The 21,048-nt window shown below is 45.7% G+C and overlaps 1 protein-coding gene across 1 annotated transcript; it reads right to left on the minus strand.

Annotated features, from left to right (window-relative positions):
• Positions 1-15,532: 15,532 nt before the first annotated feature.
• Positions 15,533-20,827, minus strand: LOC119300337 (protein trichome birefringence-like 34). Its single transcript, XM_037577333.1, has 5 exons — positions 20,599-20,827; positions 20,046-20,206; positions 19,839-19,970; positions 16,193-16,272; positions 15,533-16,106 (listed from the first exon to the last, which is right to left on the minus strand). The coding sequence occupies exons 1-5, from the start codon at positions 20,825-20,827 to the stop codon at positions 15,533-15,535; spliced, it is 1,176 nt and encodes a 391-aa protein (XP_037433230.1).
• Between the last annotated feature and the right edge of the window lie 221 nt (positions 20,828-21,048).

Genomic DNA, 21,048 nt, shown 5'->3' on the forward strand with positions numbered 1-21,048 from the left:
ATGGATCTTTAAGAAGAAGACAGACGCGGATGGTAATGTGACCATCCATAAAGCTTGGCTTGTCGCTAAGGGTTATCGACAAGTTCAAGGGGTTGACTACGATGAGACTTTCTCACCCGTAGCGAAGCTGAAGTCCGTCCGAATCATGTTAGCAGTTGCCGCATTCTATGATTATGAGATATGGCAAATGGACGTCAAAACGGCTTTCCTTAATGGTTTCCTTAAGGAAGAATTGTATATGATGCAGCCGGAAGGTTTTGTCGATCCTAAGAATGCTGACAAGGTGTGCAAGCTCCAAAGCTCGATTTATGGGCTGGTGCAAGCATCTCGGAGTTGGAACATTCGTTTTGATGAGATGATCAAAGCGTTTGGGTTTACGCAGACTTATGGAGAAGCCTGCATTTACAAGAAAGTGAGTGGGAGCTCTGTAGCATTTCTCATATTGTATGTGGATGACATACTGTTGATGGGAAATGATATAGAATTCTTGGAAAGCATAAAGGCCTACTTGAAGAAGTGTTTTTCAATGAAGGACCTTGGAGAAGCTGCTTATATATTAGGCACCAAGATCTATAGAGATAGATCGAGATGTCTCATTGGTCTTTCACAGAGTACGTACCTTGACAAGATATTGAAGAAGTTCAAAGTGGATCAGTCAAAGAAGGGGTTCTTGCCTGTATTGCAAGGTACGAGATTGAGCACGGCTCAATGCCCGACCACGGCAGAAGATAGAGAAAAGATGAGTGTCGTCCCCTATGCCTCGGCCATAGGGTCTATCATGTATGCTATGCTGTGTACCAGACCTGATGTAAACCTTGTCGTAAGTTTGGTAGGAAGGTACCGAAGTAATCCTGGCATGGAACACTGGACAGCGGTCAAGAATATCCTGAAGTACCTAAAAAGGACTAAGGACATGTTTCTCGTGTATGGAGGTGACGAAGAGCTCGTCGTAAAGGGTTACGTCGATGCTAGCTTCGACACAGATCTGGATGACTCTAAGTCACAAACCAGATACGTGTATATTTTGAATGGTGGGGCAGTAAGCTGGTGCAGTTGCAAGCAAAGCGTTGTGGCGGGATCTACATGTGAAGCGGAGTACATGGCAGCCTCGGAGGCAGCACAAGAAGCAGTCTGGTTGAAGGAGTTCATTACCGACCTAGGAGTCATACCCAATGCGTCGGGCCCGATGACTCTCTTCTATGACAACACTGGAGCTATTGCCCTTGCCAAGGAGCCCGGGTTTCACAGGAACACCAGGCATATCAAGCGTCGCTTCAACTCCATTCGTGAAAGTGTTCAAAATGGAGACATAGAGATTTGTAAAGTACATACGGACCTGAATGTGGCAGATCCGTTGACTAAACCTCTCCCTAGAGCAAAACATGATCAACACCAGAACTGCATGGGTGTTCGATTCATCACAATGTAACTAGACTATTGACTCTAGTGCAAGTGGGAGACTGTTGGAAATATGCCCTAGAGGCAATAATAAAATGGTTATTATTATATTTCTTTGTTCATGATAATTGTCTATTGTTCATGCTATAATTGTGTTATCCGGAAATAGTAATACATGTGTGAATACATAGACCACAACACGTCCCTAGTGCGCCTCTAGTTGACTAGCTCGTTGATCAAAAGATAGTCATGGTTTCCTGACTATGGACATTGGATGTCCTTGATAACGGGATCACATCATCAGGAGAATGATGTGATCGACAAGACCCAATCCTAAGCATAACTCAAAGATCGTGTTGTTCGTTTGTTGTAGCTTTTCTAAATGTCAAGTATCATTTCCTTAGACCATGAGATTGTGCAACTCCCGGATACCGTAGGAGTGCCTTGGGTGTGCCAAACGTCACAACGTAACCGAGTGACTATAAAGGTACATTACAGGTATCTCCGAAAGTGTCTGTTGGGTTGGCACGAATCGAGACTGGGATTTGTCACTCCGTATGACGGAGAGGTATCTCTGGGCCCACTCGGTAATGCATCATCATAATGAGCTCAATGTGACCAAGTGGTTGATCACGGGATCATGCATTACGGCACGAGTAAAGTGACTTGCCAATAACGAGATTGAACTAGGTATTGGAATACCGACGATCGAGTCTCGGGCAAGTAACGTACCGATTGACAAAGGGAATTGTATACGGATTGATTGAATCCTCGACATCGTGGTTCATCCGATGAGATCATCGTGGAGCATGTGGGAGCCAACATGGGTATTTAGATCCCGCTGTTGGTTATTGACCGGAGAGGTGTCTCGGTCATGTCTGCATGTCTCCCGAACCCGTAGGGTCTACACACTTAAGGTTCGGTGACGCTAGGGTTGTTGAGATATTAGCATACGGTAACCCGAAAGTTGTTCGGAGTCCCGGATGAGATCCCGGACGTCATGAGGAGATCCGGAATGGTCCGGAGGTGAAGATTTATATATATGAAGTCAAGTTTCGGCCATCGGGAAAGTTTTGGGGGTAATCGGTATTGTACCGGGACCGCCGGAAGGGTCCCGGGGGTCCACCGGGTGGGGCCACCTATCCCGGAGGGCCTCATGGGCTGAAGTGGGAGGGGAACCAGCCCCTAGTGGGCTGGTGCACCCCCCTTGGGCCTCCCCCTACGCCTAGGGTTGGAAACCCTAGGGGTGGGGGCGCCACCGTTGCCTTGGGGCAAGGCACCCCTTGGCCGCCGCCCCCCCTAGGAGATTGGATCTCCTAGGGCCGGCGCCCCCCTAGGCACCCTATATATAGTGGGAGGGAGGGAGGGCAGCCGCACCCAAGCCCCTGGCCTCTCCCTCTCCCTCCTGTGACACTCCTCCGTCTCCCTGCGCTTGGCGAAGCCCTGCCGAGATCACTGTTGCTTCCACCACCACGCCGTCGTGCTGCTGGATCTTCATCAACCTCTCCTTCCCCCTTGCCGGATCAAGTTGGAGGAGACGTCTTCCCAACCGTACATGTGTTGAACGCGGAGGTGTCGTCCGTTCGGCACTTGGTCATCGGTGATTTGGATCACGTCGAGTACGACTCCATCAACCCCGTTCTCTTGAACGCTTCTGTGCGCGATCTACAAGAGTATGTAGATGCACTCCTCTCCCCCTCGTAGCTAGATGACTCCATAGATTGATCTTGGTGATGCGTAGAAAATTTTAAAATTCTGCTACGTTCCCCAACACTGCATTCCCAGAAAAGTGCATGGTGGCAAAATCAACCCAGAGATTTAGACTGAACAGAGTACATGCGGAAATATTTTTCACACTGACGTTTCCACCATTTGGGATTGTCACCATCAAATTTGGGGAAATCAGAACGAGAAATGCGTGTATTGGAACGACCCTGTGCTGAATTTGGCCGGGAGTTGCCCAAATTTTCCGGTTCATCAGGCTCATCAGATAAGTCTTCATAGGGAGAGATTTGGGACAGGTTGGGCTCACCATTGCCCAGGTTGAGTCTGGATGTGCGGGGCGCACACAGATTCGCCCCCTGCGGGTTTGGTGCAGCTTGGTGCCCGTTAGGATGGCGTGGACCAGGACGCTGGTGAGGTGGTGCAGTCGTCAGCGGTGCCTACTCCAGGACGGCGACACGCTTCAGCACGCCAGTGAGAGATTGCTGCATCTCTTGAACTGCTGCGTCGAGGCCGTTGTTGGAGATCAGTAGTCGTCCCAGCGTAGATTCCGTGCGGTTGAGGGACGCAGTGGTGGACTGCGTGAGCGCATCGAAGGCCTTGGCCGAGGACGACGCATACGTGTCCACCACCGTGCGTAGTTCTTCGAGCCCCTTCGCGTTGTGAGCTCCCGCATCTGAAACCGCCTTGCTCTGCTCGATCGTCGCCTGCACAAGCTTTTGCAGCTCGGCCAGCGTGAGTTCCGCCGCCGCCATGCGGGCAGACAGCGTCGGGCGACCGGGTCTCACCGTGGAAACCACTCGCAATTTGTCCCAACCTCGCGCAGGTACACCAAGGTGTTTTGCGCGAATTCCGATCGGAATCCACACCTTTTGCCAGGAATTAGGGGTCAAATCAGAATAGATCGCAGCGGATGGGGAAAAACATCGGGGCGGATCAGAGAGGCTCTAGATACCAATTGCTGCAGTTCAGATAGCAATCCCTGCCATGGCGAGGGTGTGGTTCATAGATCTCAGAGTTTCATGGGGAATTACAGAGAGATTCAGAGGAGGAGGAAGCTAACTTGGGGAAGAAGAAGATACAGAATAGAGTAGTCTGTTGGTACAACTCATCGATGCCTCACTACTACCACACAGCATGCCTAAATACGCTACAAGACGGGCCGAGACAGAACAGCCCACACGCACACGGCTCCAGGCCCACTGGGTCGTGGCATGGATGGCGACCCCCTCGAGTGGTGAGGGTGATCACATTGTGGCATTTGTTCTCACTACAAACAAATAATGGAAACAACAACGACTGCATGCTCTTCTATCCCCGATTATCAATAAAGACTATAGACCACTATCAAGCAGGGGAGGATTTACCTTCCCCCAAGCCCAGGCTTGGCGGTGGCATGACACTTCGTGTGTTGTGGTTTTATATAGTGTGTGGGGGAAAATGTGGCATCCTAGCCACCTTAATCTACGGTTTTACATGCTTTGAGAAGTTTCTGAGTTGCCACTACCATCAAGGATTGTCTTGGTTTGCTAATTCTTGACCCTCCTTGTGGCTTGGCCTCCAAACTATCAAGGAATGGTAGAATTTTACCACCAATAGTGGGAATCCAGCAAGGAAGTAGCTTGAGCACTCATCATGCTCACCCTTGCAAAAAAATTAGAAAGTAGAGGTGGCAATATATAACGAGCCGATCATTTTGGCAATTAAAGTTGCCACACTAAAAGAAAAGCTGGTACTACCATTATGTTGAGCCCTAAAAAGTTAGGAACATTTCTCCAAGATAGTAGGTTAGTTTTACACATGTTGGCCTGATGACTTATAAAAGTTCCAATTAACAAAAGGAGGTAAATATTTTGCGTCAGTTTCAAAAAATAATTCCCATGAGTATTATCTGATGCTTTCTAATCAAGGTAGTAAAACCGCTAACCAAAAATCTTGTTTTGAATAATTATTTCATTTCGTGCGAGTTTGGAATAGTTTGGGCTACACCCAAAATAAATTTACATGTATATTTTTGAAACTGATTTCAGATACTTTTTTAGAACGAAAGGAATTCTCATATTTTCTTTGAGGCAAAAAAGAATTCTCAGATTTTTTTTTGAGACAAAATGAATTCTCAGATGCTGGAGCACCAGTGCTCTCTAGGCACCAGCGCTACTGGTGGGCTTCTTGGGCCACAGTGGACCTTGGAACTTGCGCCTAGACACTCCCGTTGAATACGGACGCCGTCGCTAGCTTCTCCTCGTCTCGTGGGCTTTCGCGCTTACTGACACGCCTCCCTTCGCCGACCCCGAGGGCATGCAAGGCGAGCAGTTCTCTACTGGCTTCTCTCTGAACCCCCTCCGTCTGTTGACCAATCTCATCTTCTCCAGTCTCCGTCTTCCATCTACAGATCCTGCTCCTCTAACTACTCCCCTATGTTCTTGAACAGTCCGGATCCAAATGGTAAATCACCCAGATTACTGCTCGCGTACACTTCATCCAATCAGTTCGTCTCTTAGCTTACTGACACGACTTAAATTAAGCTAACCCTAGATCTCATGTCCTGCAACCGTGCGATCGACCGATGACCGGTCATGGTTGGACTTGGGCGGTGGATCGTGGACGGCGATCGAGCGTGCGCGCGCTCCGGCCGGCGCAGAGGGCCGGGAAGGGCGGGGCATTCCCTGACGGCGTCGGCAGGCATGCACCAACCCGAGAAGAGAAGCCCTTTCCCGGCCCGGACCCTGGTGCGGTGTCCGAGCTTTGGGAGACTGCGCGCCAGGCCATGCGGTTACTGTTGCATGTGCTGCCATTCCCATGCACGCACGCACTGACGCCGGTGCGAGTGACTGACGAGCACGCACACGGCGCAGGTGACTTTCATTTGGATGGTGGTGGTGCATGGGAGGTCGAGGCGAAAGGATCCCTGCCGCCTCTGCGCGCCTGCGGCCGCACCTGCATGCATGCGTAAATTTTCGTGCGTACTGCGAGTAAAGGCATGGCTGCAGAGCCGGCCGGCCAGGTAGCCCCTACGTACTGCGGCTGCGCAGAAAGCTCGACCTAACCTACCCAGGCTAGCTAGTACTTCCTTCTTTCCGATTTATAGGGCTCAATTCAAAAATCTCACCAATGCATTAATTGCAATGCATGCATGCATAAAATACATGCATTGGTCAATTTTCTCTTAATACTTGCATGCAATGATTTAATGCACCTTGAAATATGAACTTGTGATGGGAACAACCAATTGAGCCTTATAAAATGAAAAAACTAAAATTTTGAGATAAGCCCTATAAACTGGAAAGGAGGGAGTAGTACTACATGGAGCCTGGACGCGTGCGTGCGTGCGTGCGTTTTCACTCGCCATCGCCGGCGTCTTCCTTCGCCTCCGACTCGCCGTAGCAGCCTAGCTAGGCTAGGGGGCTACGTATAGCACAGCGACGTAGGCTCGTAATGAGGCCGCTGCCATCTGGGATCTCGCGTTCACTCTTTTTCTATTGCTATACTACGTGTACCGGCGTGCACGGGTAGGGGTAGATGCATTTTTAAAATTAGATTTTTGAAACGGAATTGCTAAATCTCAGTCGATTGAGATTTAGTGAAGTCTTAGTCGATGCTATATGCGTTAGATCTTCCGTAGAGATTCGTGTAAACTTTTTCTTTTTATAAGTTCAATCATTTCGTTAAGTCTTAGTCGACTATGATCTATCCACACCCTTTCGGAAAACCAGCGATAATTGACAAAATTAGCCCCGCATTAATTAGAAGTCCATTCAGAAATGAAACTTTGACTACATCTAACACATTTGCTTGCTCAAACACTAGCTCAGTACTTTTGGTGCTGAGCTTGGCAATGTAAGTACTGCTCTAGGCCCTTCCTCGGCATCGGCACATAGTACACCCTGCTCTTGTCCCGCAGCTAGCTCTGGGCTCTGGCCATTGCCAACTCTGATCGACCGATACTTCGCGGAGCAGCAAAAGCTCGACAGGTTTCGCTGATTCCTAGGGCGCTCGCGCGGGCATGGGCATCGATCGATCCGTTGCATGTTTCCGGTGTGCGCATCTCGCACAAACTAAACTAATCTAACGAGCACGTACGTAATTCCGCTAAAAGTTAACGAGGTGTTCTGTGGGCTGCAAGCAACGGGTGGATTGCCTTGCAATTCTTGTTAAGCCTCCTCGAGCTCTGGCGCCGATGCCTTCCTCGATAACAAAGCAAGATTGACCACATCCCGTACGTACAGCCGATGGGAATTTGAATAATTTAATCCACTGTTCAGAAGATCGATCTGCATGAGACTAAAGTTACTGGGAGTGTCAGACTAAAAACAACTGGTGAAAGTTCAGCAATTTTCTTTGAAGGAGGGGAGCTTCAGCATCTGTCGGTGGTTGTTTGGACTTTGGATGCGTGGTTCCTAGTGGTGTTCCCTGGCACTTTTTGTTTACGTGGAGGCCCATTTCAGAATGAGCTGTTTCCGTCAGTGGTTAGTCCAATCCTACCGACATGCTCTGACTTTATTCAAGCTGATCCATATCACTGCCACGGAGTTAAGAGCACATAGTATGTTAGACAACATTCAAATTTTGCTCAGTATCTGTTCCAGCGGGAAACATGACCGTTTGAGTGGCTTGCTCCCGCTGGTACTGAAAACGTTTACTGCGTTGCCTCCCCGGAATGCTCAAGGTAGCATCTTCATTCAACATTGAACCTCAAGTGAACCTTTCTCTCTTGTGCTTTCTCTCTTGTGTTACTGTGATGTTGGTACTCCCTCCGTTCCAAAATATAGCGCTTCCTCTATTTCCGTGCTTCAACTTTGACCATAAATTTAACCAACCAGACCGACTGCGACGGGAGCAAAAGTTATGTCAGCGAATTCGTATTCAAAAGAAGTTTTCAATTATATAATTTTTTTCTCCCACCGCAGTCGGTCTCGTTGGTTAAATTTATGGTCAAAGTTGGACCTCAGGAAGCGTGGGCGTAGTATATTTTGGAATGGAGGGAGTACTTTATTAGAGCATCTCCAACAGGCGCCCAAAAAGAGCTCCGCGCACTAAAAATTCATTTTTCGGGCGCCCAACAGCTTCAGCAGATGCTGTAGTGCTAAAAAGTTTTGGGCGCGCGCTGAAAAACGCTATCGCGCGCAGCATATTTTGGGCTCCGGATTGGGCGCGCTTCATAATTTGCACTGTCTTCTTTTCAGGCGCGCGTCTTTGGACGTCTGCTAAATCAATGTTGGTCCCGGCGCACTAAAAGTGCTATAGTGGCGCGCTATAAGTTTTATTGGGCGCGAGATTTTTGTGCGGCCGTTGGAGATGCTCTTATAGGCTAGCTATAAACTTTGGTGATAGCAGGTTTTTGCCCTGTAGATTTGATTTCGATATAGTCATTTGCAGCAGTTTCCTGCAACCGCCCCAACTCGCTTTCCTCGCTCTTTCTCCCCCTTTGTTCATACGGTTCCACTCCCTTCGTTCACAAATCGAATGTATATATACATGTTTAATGTGATTATTAGCCCATTTCAGTTTGTATGTTCATATTGAAATATCCAAAACATCTTTTATTCATGAACAGAGGGAGTAGTTTGGAACTGATGTATTTCTATTATGGAAATTAATGGAAGGCGGTAATGCCCGGTTTGAAGATAAAAGTAAACCTTTATCTCCCCGAAAGAAACACACATTACAAACCATGGGTTTGGAGTTTCTTTTCCTTTCAAAAAATAAACAAACAGAGATAGCATGAGTGTCAGCCCTTTGCATTTCCAACAAGGAGCGATCATGAGATGCAGTCAGCGTAGCTTCAAGGTGCTTCCCTACACCTCCGTGGTAGGGGTCTCACTATCGCCGTTAGACCGACGGTGTGCATCCTTGCACCGGACTGATATGCCCAACACATATTTTTGGTGGAAAAGGGAATTTATTGATTGAAAAGGTTATACACCTGACGTTCGCTCATCTCGTCGTGGGCGCGACGCAGCGAGGGCCATCAGATATCGTGCACGAATCTTTATGGGGACCGTGTGACAAACATAGTGCTCTATCATTCGCTCCCTTGAATTTCACCGCGTGAACACTCTTTCTGTTCCCCTCTCAGCAAACTTTCGTCGCCACATGTCTGTCCATTTTTCTCCCAAATAATGTGGTGAGGCAGCGAATGAACAACAACGCTCTCCAGTCCCACACAGGAGCTCCGATCCCACGTCCAGGGGCGGTTTTATCGTACGGGCACCCTGGGCATGTGCCCGGGCTCGACGCCGCCAATTTCCCGAACTTCCGAGAGCTTCCGAAGCCACAAGAATCGCAAAAGTTGCTCATATAGGCTGAAAACTCGTGAAAATACGCTGCAAACTGAAAACTGCTGTATAACTGGGCCAACGTGGTCATTTTCTTGTCTATTGGGCCTTTCTTAGAACAACTAGGAGGTCATGCACCCGTTCGTAACGTGGGCCACAACCAACTCGAGAAAATCAGGAGAGGAATCGATCGATTTGTTGCCTGTCGAGTAGAGACGAGGAACTCAGGGAGATGGGAACGGGCGCTCGCGCGGCACGCCCAAACCCTAGCTCGTTACTCCATTCTCGAAGACGATCTGGCCACTGGTGGAGGGCGGACTGTCGGAGGGCACGGTGAGCTGCAAGAGTGTTGGCGCGCGGCAGGGCCACTACTCTGTTGGGCAGATCACGTATAATCAAAAGTGCAAGCGCCGAGGCGGCGGCTCCTCCTGTGAAAATTTCATTCCGTCTCCGGCGGACGGTGGCTCTTTGCCGTCCGCAGTAGCCGTGCCAGCAGCACTGCCAAGTGTTCGACCAAAACAAAGCCGTGATCAAGAGGCAGCTAGCACCAAACTGTCAAAGAGGGCTACCGCGGCACACGATAATTAGGTGAGTTATTCTCTGTAGTTTTACGAAAAATTATGCAATTTAACATTGATTGTGTCGATTCAAATTATGTTTGTTCAAATTTCAGAATTGGGCATATTTTGATAGATCAGATATGTGATACTTGTGATTTTCGAAAGACCAAAATATTCTTTAGCTTACATTGTGCCCGGGCTTTAGCAATTCGCTAGCTCCGCCACTGCCCACGTCTCTTCCGTGAATAATATTTGAGTGCATTGCTACATTAAGAATGGTTTGAAGCAATCAACCGCCATCACAGAGATTAATGGAGATAATGGATCACTATGTCTAACTCCTCTTTTACATTAAAATTGCTTTCCGGGTACTCCATTAAGAAAAACCGAGGAAAACCCGAGTTGTACATCATCTTAATCCAATTAGTCCATTTATTTCCAAAGCCCCTACCATATAGGATTTACAAGATGAACTCATGTTCTATCGTGTCAAATGTCTTTTCAAAGTCTAACTTGAGAATCACAATTTGTTTTTTGGGGTTGTTGCCAGTGATGAATGTACTCAAAAGCCTAGTCTAAGCAATCCTGAATGGATTCTGTATTTAAGAAGCCATATTGATTAACATTAACTAATCCAAGGATCACTTCATGCTCCGTATTTGATAATATATTTTTGATAATCTTGGCATTACAGTTAAGGAGATAGATATGGTTCCTCCATATCCCTGGGAACTACCGTTCTACTCACACATAAAGACAATAGAAATCATCATGTTGTTCATGGCAATAACATATGAATGATTATTGTAACAGACATATGAATCCACACTAGGGTTCTGTATTACAATGAGATGAATGGAGGGGTCGATGTCAAGGTCGTAAATGATGATGGTGGGATGGTGGTGACGATGATCAAAGGCTCCTTGATCGACCTGATGGCATGGAGGAGCCCTTCTACCAATTCCCCTCTAGATCCCTTCCAGAGGTGAGGTTTTTGCTTATGTTTTGTAGTTCTGGCCTCTCTGTTCATCGTCTATGAAATCCGATCACACTGACATGAAATATTTAACCAGGAGGAGGCAACACCACACAGTATGAGGGACAAAATGAGCAAGCGATGCTCATACCTCACATTGTCTTTCTCTCTTGAAGGCCAGGCGCGACTGGTTTTCTTCCCATGTGATCTTCTATTTGTTTGGAAGGTTATTAAGCTTCTAATTAGCTTGTTTTTCACCCGAAAATAGATGCTTTCTCAGCAATGATCAAAATCTCCTTCTCCTTTACGAACTTGCAAAATTTGGCAAAAGGCGTGATAAAATTATCAAAATCCTATGACTATAATGCAAGAATCGGGGGAGGGGTGTTTGTGTAAAAAGTGATGCAAAACAACATGACGAATCCATTAAACACTTATTTTCTTAGTGAAAGTTTGGTCGTGCAGTGTGGGCCATAGTTCAAGTAGTTTAAAACCTTTACCCCCACTATTGTGCGGATAACATGTTAGGCAATTGGTTACAGGGTATTGACAAACAATTTTACGCACACATTCTTGTGGGGATGGCAACCTTGTGTTGTGCTCTGTGTCATATGAAAGGATACCATAGAAGAAGTATATACAAACGCACGTATAAAAAATTATAGTTTGCGGTAGGTTTACCAATCTCTGTCTATTATATTTTAGGGTGGAAAAGAGTGCTCCATATCCATATATGTTCTTGGAGGGGCCGTGAGATCCCTTGTAACTATATAGAGTAGTTTCTCTGGCCGTGCAAATGGAATGAAATTTTGCAAGAAAATACAATTCCATTTTCCCACTAAAAATGTATTTGTGCTAAGTATTTGAACGGTACGACAATTATATACACATAATGTTCACAATGTTAATTCTCTTGATTATAACAAAACAATAGTATGCAAAATAATAAATTAAATGTTGTATATAAGTAAGAAAATATGTTGTTCACAATAAAAAAGTTGTGCAAGCAATGAAATTAGCATAACATGTGAGATGTTTTAACCTGTTTAGGCTCACAAGAACGTTGGTCCCTAACTAATTTTTTAACAATAGGAGATCATTTCGTACCACACGCCTTGGTAGCGAGATAGGCGTCACAGTATGAGACATAGAAAACTCAACAGGGGCTTATTAGTGGTATCTTCGGGAAGTGATCGCGGATGGGAGAAAATTCATTATAGTCACACTCAAATGTACAATTGGATAAAATAAACCTCAACGCCGTGCAAGAGAAGGAAGCCATGAACACAAATGGTTGTCTCACATGGGCATTGGGGAATACATCTCGATTCAACCCTCCACAAGTGGCACACTTGTAGTTGAAGTCATATCATCACATGGGGAGGCACGTCGCACGACAATATGCAACCCGGGACCTTCGTGGCAAATAGTTCAAGATACTATTCCGTCACGATATGCATTACCTTCACAAGGAAATATGCAACCTCCTTGTACACCCCAAATCAAATTCTGACGTGATATGCATTACCTTCATTCAGGAACGAGGTCCCAGCCCATCATCATACCTTCCTTCTAGTTCAACTTGCACACTCCGGTCCATCCAATTCAGTAAGTTCTTTACTCTTTCGACAACCTCATCATAACTAGGACTAGTCACAAATACCATGACTTTCTCCTTGTTGTCAAGAATGTCAACATTGTTACTCAAAAATACTACTTGCCCATATAATCAACATCAACAATTCTCGCCATGTAAAAAACATTGGCAAGAAGCGTAATGCATCAGTGACAACTATGCTACTTAATATTTAAAGAAGTGTATAGAACCAACCCATGCCTTGACGGGAGAATACGTTACGTGATAGACGACGACTTGTTGTGCACCATGCAAAAAAAACACTAGAAACCATATATAACATAGATAACAACGATACCTTTGTTTTAAGGGATACCACTAGTACCCAATATGTCAAGAAATTACAAATAAAATTAATATTATTGATCAAGAAAAAACATAGACAAGTTCGACAGTGAACAGTATAGTACCTGATATAAATTGGGCTTTAAATTAGGTCCATCATTGTTATTGATAACAAATTTACCGTTTTTGTCTTTTGACCTATATATTTCAAATTTGGATTGGACTAGATATTTTTGGCACCATAGACTTATATTGTGTCCATGTGCTAATTCATTTTAAACAATTGTTTAAACTTTTAAAAGCCCAACCGAAGCTGGGTGCATCTTTCCTTTTATTTTTTGAGAGAGAGAGGGGGGGTGCATCTTTCCTGGGTCATGACAATTTACAAGGTCATCTCAAAGTGTCTGCCTATCTATGTTGCCGACTGTTTTTCTTCTCTTTATTCTTTTTTACTTATTGTTCATATTTCGAAAACTTCTAATATATATTTCAGAAACTAATTTACTTCAAAAAATTTAAACTTCACCGCACATTAAGAATTGTTCATGTAGTGTAAAAATTTGTTCGCATAGTTGATAAAAACAAATGTTCGTCGTATTCTAAAGAAACAATTCATGCGTGTAAAAAATGTTCATGCCGTATATTTTTGTCTTGCAAGTTTCTTATAAAAAATGTGCCATTCTAAAAGTGTCCACGAGTTTAAATAATGTTCAACGTGTATTTTAGAAAACGTTCATCATGCATTAATAAAATGCTCATCACGAGTTAAAAAAAATGTGCAACACACACTCAAAAAATGTTCATCTCGTAATAATAAAATGTTCATCATGACTTACAAAAATCTTCATCCTGTATTTATAAAATGTTCGTTGCATTATAATAAATGTTTACACATTTAAAAAATATTGACGCAATGCAAAAGTTTGTCTGCACATGTTTTTTAAAATGTTTAAGCCATTCAAAAAATTAGAGATTATTTTCAAAATATTCAACATGTATTTTTTTATAAAAGCATATTAAATACAAATTCACCGTGAGTTAATTTTTTTGCCGTGTACGAAAAAGTGTTCACCATGAATTTAGAAGATGTTCATATTGCATTAAAAATGTCATCGTGTACTGAAAAAATGTTCAACATACTTTAATAAAATATTCACCATGTGTTTCGAAAACAAGGTTTGACTTGTATTTCAAAAATGATCAACTGGTGTTTAAATAATGTTCACCTTGAATTAAAAATGTCCATAGTGCATATAAAATATGTTCAATGTGCATTTGAAAAATATTCAACAAGTATTCATAAAGATATCCATCATGTATTTATAAAAGATTCAACATGTATCTGAAAAATATTTAACCTATATATGTAAAAGGTTCAGTTTATTTTTTGAATAAAGTTCGCATGTATATTCAAAATGAATAAATTGAAAATAATAATAATGAAAATCTGACAAACTGAACGAAACCGAAAGAAAACAAGAATAAAAAACAATGAAAACCAATAGGAAAATAGAAAAAGTACAAAAATAAACAACAAAACCCGGTATGAAAAAACTGAAGAAAAAAGGAACAGAAAAAACCAAAAGTAAACCAACATGAATCGATAGAAAAACACACAGAAAAAACGCGGAAAGTTATAAAAACATTTGATACCGTTCCATAGAAGAAACCTTCCTAAGGCCGAGTGATTGAGCCGGTCCACTAAGGGAAACCCCTTGAGGCGAGATTTTATCTTATATCTCGCAGTAGGCAAGATAAAGCTTTTGCTCGATATTAACGGGTCAGTTTGGTTGCTTCCCTGGAGCAAAGGTGCCTGGCCTGGTGCTTGCCTGAGAACTGCTTGTGGTTTGTTTGGTTTGTGACCTGGAGATCGAATGCTAGCCTGGCCTGGGAAAGTGGAGCTCGTTGTTAGTCTGGCCGGTAAACCCGCGCGTGTGATTTGCCTGGTCCAGGCCACCTGAAATGGATGCCTGGACATGCCTCGGTGGTGCCTGGGATGCTAACCCTGTCGTCCAATTTAAAAAAGGAGAAGGTACAGGTGAATAGTGACATTGTTTAATATATTTAACACTTAACAAGCATGGCCACGAACCAAACAATGCTTGCCTGGTCAGGCAGAAAGCAGAGACATCTCAGGCCCAGTCCAGGTACACAATTTTTCCAGGCATGACCTTCAGGACATGAACCAAACAGCCTCAACATCATGCATTTGATACAACATTGCCAAGCCTAACCTTTTGTTGCGTTGTCTTCAATAGTTCAACAACAAGTTAACAAAATACAATCCGGCCTAAGGCCGAAATCACCATTTTGACCTTTAAGCACGTGTGGAACTATTTCAAGATCTGACCGCTGGTAGACGAACTACCGCCAAAGTGAACCGCGGTAGCCCTCAGCCCACATTTGGTCCACGGCTGCTACACGGCTGCTACATGGCAGAAGTCTATCTCTAACGGCTGCTACCGGGGTCTATCGCCATTGACCGTGTCAGTAGCCCATTAACCCTACCACTGCCTTGGAGTATGGTGGTAGACCAGAAGGTCAAATCGTGAAAAGGTTTTAAAGCAAAGAAATTTCATGATTAATTTCGTTAATGAGTTCGAAAGCCAAAACGGTGATTTTTAGCCCGTCTCAGTTACTCTGGTGACATAGTGTGCAACCCCTTTGTAACGTCATTTTGTCATGAGACGATGTGCGCGTAGAGGAGTTGGTTCCAGACGTCGGGCACGCCGGGGAGGCACCGGTGGATGCAGTCCGCGTAGCTGCTCGCGTCCCTCGCCTGCGCGTCCGTGATGGGCTCCCACTGCCGCCGGTGCACCGACGGGTGCGCGTCCTTGCGCCGCTCCGACATCGCCGTCACGTTCACCAGCCGCCGCGCCTGCTCCTCTGCCGCATGCGCGAACGCCGGGGCCGTGACGCCACGCCGCGCCTGCTCCTCTACCGCACGCGCGAACGCCGGGTCCGTGACGCCACGCTGGTAGCGGCCCCCCTCCTCCGCCGCAGCGATCGGCTCCGTCTCGTTGTAGCACCCGTGGCTGGTGCCGCCGCCGGCGTCGTCGGCCCACTCGTCGGAGGGGAGGTGAGTCGGCGACATGGTCATGAAGAAGAGGCGGGTGCGTGCGCGGCCGACGTGGAACTCGAGCCAGTCGGCCCACGTCGCGAGCGCCAGCTCGAAAGTGCGCACGCCGTCGACCGCCTTGGTCACCCCGCAGTACTCGTCCTCTTTCGCCGCAGGTGCCTCGAACGACCCCCACCTGCAACGCATCCACGCACGCGTCTATGATCGAAGGTTAACCAAGTTAGAGGCAAGTCAACGGTTCAATGATCAGTCCGTACTAACCGGACTTCGATGGAGGGGCGGCGCCACCAGAGGTAGGAGTTGAAGACGAGCACGTCGGCGTACGTCCAGTGCCGGGCGTGCTTGAGGACGGAGGAGGTGTTGGAAATATGAGCAATTTATCAAATGATTTTATTAACAAAAATACTAGATAAAGCATGACTAATATAGTAGAGATAAAACAAGTCATGCGTTCTGACAGAGAGAAGGTAAATAGCTTCTGCATATATGAATCGTAGCCTATGATATCTAAACCAGACAGTATAGCAAGTAGCATATATGAAGCAAAACCTATCATGTATACCCATTTGCATCCTATAGGTTTGCACCCATAAGGACGATCAGTTATCTCCCAAGTTTCATTCGCCAAGATGGAATCCATCTCGCTACGAACCGCTTTCTTCCAGTAGTCAGCATCTTCAGATGCATAGGCCTCTGAAATAGAACTTGGAGTGTCATCTATGAGGTACACAAGAAAATCATCACCAAAGGACTATGCAGTCATCTGTCTCTTGCTCCTAATAGGAACTTCATTGTTCTCCTCCATAGAACTTTCAAAGTGTTCCATCGAAATTGTAGGTTCGGTAATTGTAACTGGTTCCTGATTCGATGAATTAGGCATCTCCTGATTAGATGAGGTAGCCATATCCTTCATGGGAAACATATCTTCAAAGAAAGTCGCATCATTCGACTCCATGATCGTACCGACATGCATGTCAGGTACCTCAGATTTTACAACCAAGAATCTATAGCCAATGCTATGAAAAGCATATTTCAGGAAAACACAATCCACAATCTTTGGTCCAAGCTTCCGCTTCTTTGAAATTGGAGCATTGACTTTCGCCAAACAACCCCATGTTCGCAGATAACAGAGTTTTAACATTTTCTTCTCCCATTCCTCGAATGGAGTGATCTCTTTGTTCTTTGTGGAGACTCGGTTCAGGACATGACATGCTGTCAATATCGCCTCCCCCCACCATGCCTTGGAGAGACCCGATGTGTCTAACATGGCGTTAACCAAATCAGTTAGAGTACGGTTCTTTCTTTCGGCCGCCCCATTTGACTGAGGTGAGTAGGGAGGCGTCCTCTCATGGATTATACCATGTTCCGCACAAAAAGCATCAAACTCATTGGAAAAATACTCTCCACCACGGTCGGACCTAAGCCTCTTGATTTTCCGATCAAGTTGGTTTTCCACTTCAGCTTTATAGATCTTGAAAAAGTTCAAAGCTTCACCCTTAGATTTTAAAAGATACACACGACAGTATCTAGTGGAGTCATCAATTAACGTCATGAAATATTTCTTTCCACCTTTTGTCGACACACCATTCATTTCACATAGATCTAAATGTATGAGCTCTAGTGGTGCAAGTTTTCTTATTTCCGCAGTCGTGTGAGACTTACGAGGTTGCTTAGCTTGCACACATACTTGACACTTAGATCCCTTGACGATGGTGAAACTAGGGGTTAAGTTCAACTTTGCTAATCGCGACATGCAACCAAAGTTAACATGACAAAGACGTGAATGCCACACATTGGATTTACTATTGTTGCAAATATGATTAACAACTTTATTGCAAACGTCTGATAAGGATAAACGAAACAAGCCTCCTGACTCATAACCTTTACCAACAAAGGTTCCATACTTGGATATTACAAATTTATTCGACTCAAAGACAAGCTTGTAGCCATCTCTACACAGAAGAGATCCGCTAACAAAAATTTTATTGACGGAGGGGACATAATGCACGTTCTTCAGCCGCACGATCTTCCCCGAAGTAAACTTCAGATTGACCGTGCCAACACCACGAACAGAAGCACTTGAACCGTTGCCCATCAGCACGGTTGAAGTCCCTGCGGTCTGATAAGATGAAAACATGGAAATATCACCGCATACATGCACATTAGCACCCGTGTCAATCAACCAGTCAGGAGAATGACATACTGAAAGAATAGTGGGAAATATACCATACCCAGCATCCTTCATGTCAGTGTCTCCAATGACAACATTAGCGGTCTTGCCGCCTTTCCCAGGATGACGCTTGTCATAGCGATTAGGGCAACTAGGAGCCCAATGATCAGGATGCCCACACACATGACAAGCACCTTTCTTCTTGCCATTCTTCTTCTTGAAGTTCGTGTGTTGCACAGCCTTGTTCTTCCCATCAAACTTTGCTTTTCCGTCAAACTTGCCCTTGTTCTTGAACTTGTGGGGCTGGAAGTTCTGCTTCTGTACCACATTGGCACTAGATCCTTCCTCGATACCTCGAGCACGTGTGTCCTTCGCTCTCGCCTTTTCTTCCACATCAAGAGTGCCAATGAGATCCGGGACGGAAAACTTCTGCCTCTTATGCTTCAGCAAGGTAGCAAAGTTCCTCCATGAAGGAGGAAGCTTAGTGATGATACCTCCGGCAACAAACTTGTCCGGTAGCATACAACTGAAGTGCTCAAGTTCTCTAGCAAATGACTGTATCTCATGAGCTTGCTCAACTATGGAGCGCTCTTCAGTCATCCTGTAAATCATAGAATTGATCCATGATGTACAGCTCAGTGCCAGCATCCGAGACCCCAAACTTGACCTCGAGTGCATCCCGCATATCTTTTCCATTATCATTGACGCATAAGCATCAATTATGTTCTCACCAAGAACACTCAAGAGAGCAGCCTTAAACAGAGTATCTATTTTCTGAAAAGCTTGTACCTATTGAGCATCAAGCTCTCCTCCAGGTTTGCCGAGAGTGGCGTCATAGCAACTCATGGTTTGAAACCATAAGACTGCTCTCACGCGCCACCTCTTATAGTGGATACCCTCAAACATAGGAGGTCTCATGGAAGCAGCAAAACCACTTGGGGTAAATTGTCTATAATAAGGTTTTTGGATTGTTGGAAATATGAGCAATTTACCAAATGATTTTATTAACATAAATACTAGATAAAGCATGACTAATATAGTAGAGATAAAACAAGTCATGCGTTCTGATAGAGAGAAGATAAATAGCTTCTGCATATATGAACCGTAGCCTATCATATCTAAAGCAGACAGTATAGCAAGTAGCATATATGAAGTAGAACCTATCATGTGTAGGACAAGGACTAGAACAAGGAACTGAGGCAGAACCTTTAATAGGAAAGACAAGAACACGTAAGGGACAGCAGCAGCAGAAGCGCTGGACTTGGGGTCGGTGTCCTCGCCTGCCATGTCGTCGGGGAAGAAGTCGTCGGCAACCGGATCGTCCGTGATGAAGTAGCGAGTAGTCGCGTCGAGCGCTCCCCAAAAACCTTATCACCCTTCTCCCGTACAGGACTCAAAAGGTGCGATTTCGGAGGCCTACTGCCCCGACCTGCGGTGCACGCCGCAAGACGGGATGGGGAAGAACGTAGCAACAGCGCAGTGGTCGGAACTTTGTGGCGAGAGGAAGAGGCATGGCGAGGCGGGCGGCGGAGGAGGAGCACGCGTGGATATCCCTCTTGTACTCATGCTCATACAAGTGGGGAAAGAACCTCCCTTATAAGAAGGTCCAACTCCCACTAAACTAGCAATATAAGACTAAACTTTAATAGTATCCCTTATCCTGCATAAATGGGCTAAGTGGACCTTTAGGATTTACTAGAAATTTTTAAAATAGTTATTGGGCTGCCTAAAATAGACTAAATTCCCGCAGGAGGCGTCCACGGTGCGGTCTATGACGCGATGGCGCACCGGGTGGTCGGAGTTGGACTCCACCAGCAGCGGCGACCAGTAGAAGTCCACCGACGCGTTGTACTCTTGATACCGATCCATCTGTGATCGGTCGATTAGAGTTCATGCATGTGACTTTGATCGATCGTGCCATGTGATTAGTAAGTTGGTGCATACGTGCACGTTGAAGGAGACGAGGGTTCCGGCGGAGATGAGCGTCTTGTGAAGGCCCTGGGTGGCGGTGTCGATGAGGCAGACCATGGACACCCACTGGTTCCGGTTCAGAGAGTCGCCCACGAACGCCAGCTGCTTCCCGCGCAGCTTCTCCAGCAGCCTCACTTTTCGTTAAACTACACGCATCCATGCATTATGCATGGAGATGCATGAGGGACGCAGGTTCGGTGCCTTAAAAGGCATCTGTCTTTGAGTCACTGACATGTGGACCAGTCTTCTGTTAGGCCTACATGTCATAGACACAAAGATAGGTGCCTTAAGGCACTGAAGTATCATTCATGCATGAGCAGCTGAACAACCGGCAGACACAGTGTGACTTGTATTGTACTCCCTTTGTTCGAAATTATTTGTCACAGAAATTGATGTATCTATACGTATTTTAATTGTAGATATATCAATTTTTATTCACTTTTAAGACAAATAATCTGAAATGGAGAAAGTACACACGTGCAGACACGCTACACTTACTTCACTTCACTATGTGTGGGTATGGCACGTACGTACCTAGGAAGGTCGCAACCGTGCGGCTGCCACCGCCAGTGCTGGTACCGGAGGTCCGTCCTGCCGTACCTCCCGCACGCCAGGTTCTCCGACATGAACCGGCAAGCGCTCTCCTTGTACAGAGCGTACGCCTCCTCGTCGTACACCCACCGGCCGGAGGACATGTCGCACTCGTCCACACCCCGACCACCGCCGGCGGCAACAGTGATGGGTGGCGGAGGCATGCTCGGTGGGGGTGATGCCGCTGCTCTTGGCCGTCGTCGTGACCGAGATTGTGGCCGTAGGAGGCGAATGCATCGTCGGCGTTTTTAGGGGCAAAGCCAGGATTTGAGCATAGGGAAGACGGAGACTGATTCGGCGATGAGAAAAAAAACAAAACATAGTAAATCTATCGAGTGATTTTGATTGATACCTGAATATGCTTCTCGTTGTTTGCTCGAACCAA

Source organism: Triticum dicoccoides, chromosome 5A (genome assembly GCF_002162155.2).
Source record: "Triticum dicoccoides isolate Atlit2015 ecotype Zavitan chromosome 5A, WEW_v2.0, whole genome shotgun sequence".
Taxonomy (NCBI): domain Eukaryota; kingdom Viridiplantae; phylum Streptophyta; class Magnoliopsida; order Poales; family Poaceae; genus Triticum; species Triticum dicoccoides.